Source organism: Oryzias melastigma, linkage group LG8 (assembly GCF_002922805.2).
Source record: "Oryzias melastigma strain HK-1 linkage group LG8, ASM292280v2, whole genome shotgun sequence".
NCBI classification, from domain to species: domain Eukaryota; kingdom Metazoa; phylum Chordata; class Actinopteri; order Beloniformes; family Adrianichthyidae; genus Oryzias; species Oryzias melastigma.
This window is the reverse complement of record NC_050519.1, coordinates 9,838,077-9,840,695: the sequence shown is the minus strand read 5'-3', so window position 1 is coordinate 9,840,695 and position 2,619 is coordinate 9,838,077. Positions and strand designations below refer to the sequence as shown.

The window sequence follows — 2,619 nt, the reverse complement described above, 5'->3', positions numbered from 1 at the left end:
CCTTTTTAGGGCTTTTTGAGTTTTTTGACTTTTTAGCAAAAATAATATGGTCCTTGCCATCAGTACCTGATGCTGCGGGCCATAATTATGTTTGTTAATCACAATTGGCACCTCAAAGGAATCATTTGAATAAAGAGTCAAAACTAAACAGATTATTGAGGTCCTAAGCCATTTAACTACAACAATTTTGGTAATTCTAAGAATTATTTTAAATTTGAGTGCTTATATTTCTTTAGAAGTCATAATAATGTCATGCTACATACATAGAAATGCACTTAGAAGGTCAAATTGACTTATTCAAATTCCAAAACTCATCAAGTTATGCAGATCTGCAACATATTGATATAGTTCTGAGCCCGTCTATGCCTCCAGCTGTAAAAGATTAGTTATGCAACACTGAAGCCAAACAGTCAAGAAGTGCATGGTGGGGAGGTTAACAACCAGCAGAGAAAAAGCAAAGACAAGATTAGAAAAAGAGGGTATGGGCAGCAGCTGGAACTTAGTTTGAGGTAAAACTTAGGGTCAAAGACACACACATTCATACAAACAGGTGTGTAAGTGTGTCGGGGGGGCTAATGGCCAGCAGTTTCTAAATGTCAAGAGGTATTTATGGATGAAAGATGGAGCGAAAGAGGGGAAGAGAGTGATTATGTCAAGGCTGAACAGAGCACAGCTCCTCCAAGTTCAAACAGAAGAAATCGTTTGTGTCATTTTGATGTTGTTGTGAGGGAATCATGAGGTTCCAAATCCATAAAATTATTTTTTTAAGTCACTTTCAGATTTTTTCTTGTTTGAACAGTAAATTTAGACTCTTAAAATATCATAAAAAATGCAATTTTTATTTAAGGGACCAAAACTCTTCTCATAAGTAAACTTTTTGCATATTTTTAGAGATTTTTGAGCGATTATAATGTGGTTCATATATAAAAATGTATCATCTGTATAAAAATGGTCTAATAGTTGGATGATTTTAGCATACAAACAATTTATGAGTGTTAATTTGCATATTTTGGCAAAGTCATCATTTTGGATGGATCCATCCATCGCTCCATAGCTCAGATAATGCTCGCCATTTTTGTTTTACTGGTAATGTTAGCTTGAGGTTTTGAGCATGTGGAAGCTAGTGGAAGAATGTGTAAACAATGGAATGATGGGATATCAGCAGAGGCTTGCAGTCCACAACACAGATGCACATTTTTAATGAACTACCACTGCACTGCAGAAACTGTGTCCTAGAAAACGACTCAGATTTTTAACATTTTTTGGCTAAAAACGGCATAATTATAATTAAGAGTACCGGGAACGCTTTCACAACAGCTCAAATCAGAGTGGGACTTTAAGGATTGTACCTGCAAGAATCCACAAACACGTTAAGGATATCTAGCAACGTGTGTGTGGTTTTATGAAGTGCAAATAAATGTGAAAGTAGCGATTTAACAAAAAAAAAAGAGTTCACACCCACTTTTATTATCGTCACTTGTGAAATTTCACTTGTTTGCGAGAGTGTTCTTACCATATAATTGCAGGTAGGACACATGCACAGATGAAACGAATCGTGTTAACACTCTCACATGTTTGGAAGAAAAAGGGTGAGACGGGTACCAGAGGGATTCTGCTACACAAACAGGAGTTAAGACCACTGGGATGCTCTCAAAATGCTGCATTCGTCAAGGTGTTTTGTCAGTTCCTCTGTATTATGTGTGTAAACAGACCTCCCAGATTTCTGTCATGATTTTTTCTTCCCTCTGTGGCTCAGCTAAAAGACAGTGGGGAGGTTTGGGGAATTGAGTGAGGAAGAAAGACTCTCTGGCTGCTCTTGAAATAAAAATAGTGTTATAAATCTACATAGGATGTAGTGAGTCATCATGGCGTCGTGTGAAGAAGAAGAAAAAAGAAGTATTCCTGGAGAAAGGTAGAGCTCATGATAATAAAAAAGTATTTATCTTTCACAGGTTACAAAGAAACCCCCTTTTATTAATCTTTTTCTCTCTTTTTTCTAGTCACTTTAAATGCACCTCTGTGGCTAGTTTGTATCAGATCTCCATGTAGACAGGAGGACAGCTTGGTGGAGCACTTTCTGACGTGTGAAGGGTTTAATAAAACATGAGAGGAGGGAAATTGCTCTCTGGGCTCCAGTTGTCAAACCCAAACAGCTTCTAGGATCAACACTTAAAGCTCACTTTAAAGATTTCTGATGTGAAAGGCTGAGATTTTCTTTTAAAATTCTCCTTCTGTTAACGACTGTGTCTTACCTGGATGGGAAGCACGATGAGCGCCACAAAAATCATGATGACGACCAGGAGCTGTGAAGGCCAGATCTGGGGGGTGACGTCGCCAAAGCCCACGGTGGAGAAGGTGACGACGCAGAAGTAAAGCGAGTCGAACAGGGTCAGGTTGTTTCCCGCGCGCTCGAGGTGCTGGATGCCACAGATGCTGATGGAGGTCAGAGGGAGGGATGTAGACAGGAAGACAACTGAGCGAGACGTCAGAGATTTACCAGCCCGTTAAGGGAATCCGTGTACTGCATACGTGCAATGGTTTAAAAACTAGTTTTTAGACATTCAAGACACTGTTCCAGGTTTTAGGTTGTTTTGATTCATCTTACTGAGCTTTTCTCAA

At 38.9% G+C, this 2,619-nt stretch overlaps 1 protein-coding gene across 1 annotated transcript in view; it reads right to left on the bottom strand.

Moving 5' to 3' along the window:
- LOC112146672 (potassium channel subfamily T member 2) overlaps positions 1–2,619 on the bottom strand; it is a gene marked incomplete in the record, with an annotated part of 42,259 nt that overhangs the window by 18,270 nt on the left and 21,370 nt on the right. Inside the window, 1 exon segment of the mRNA XM_024272609.2 lies at positions 2,253–2,433. Within this exon segment, the coding sequence (XP_024128377.1) occupies positions 2,253–2,433 (181 nt within the window).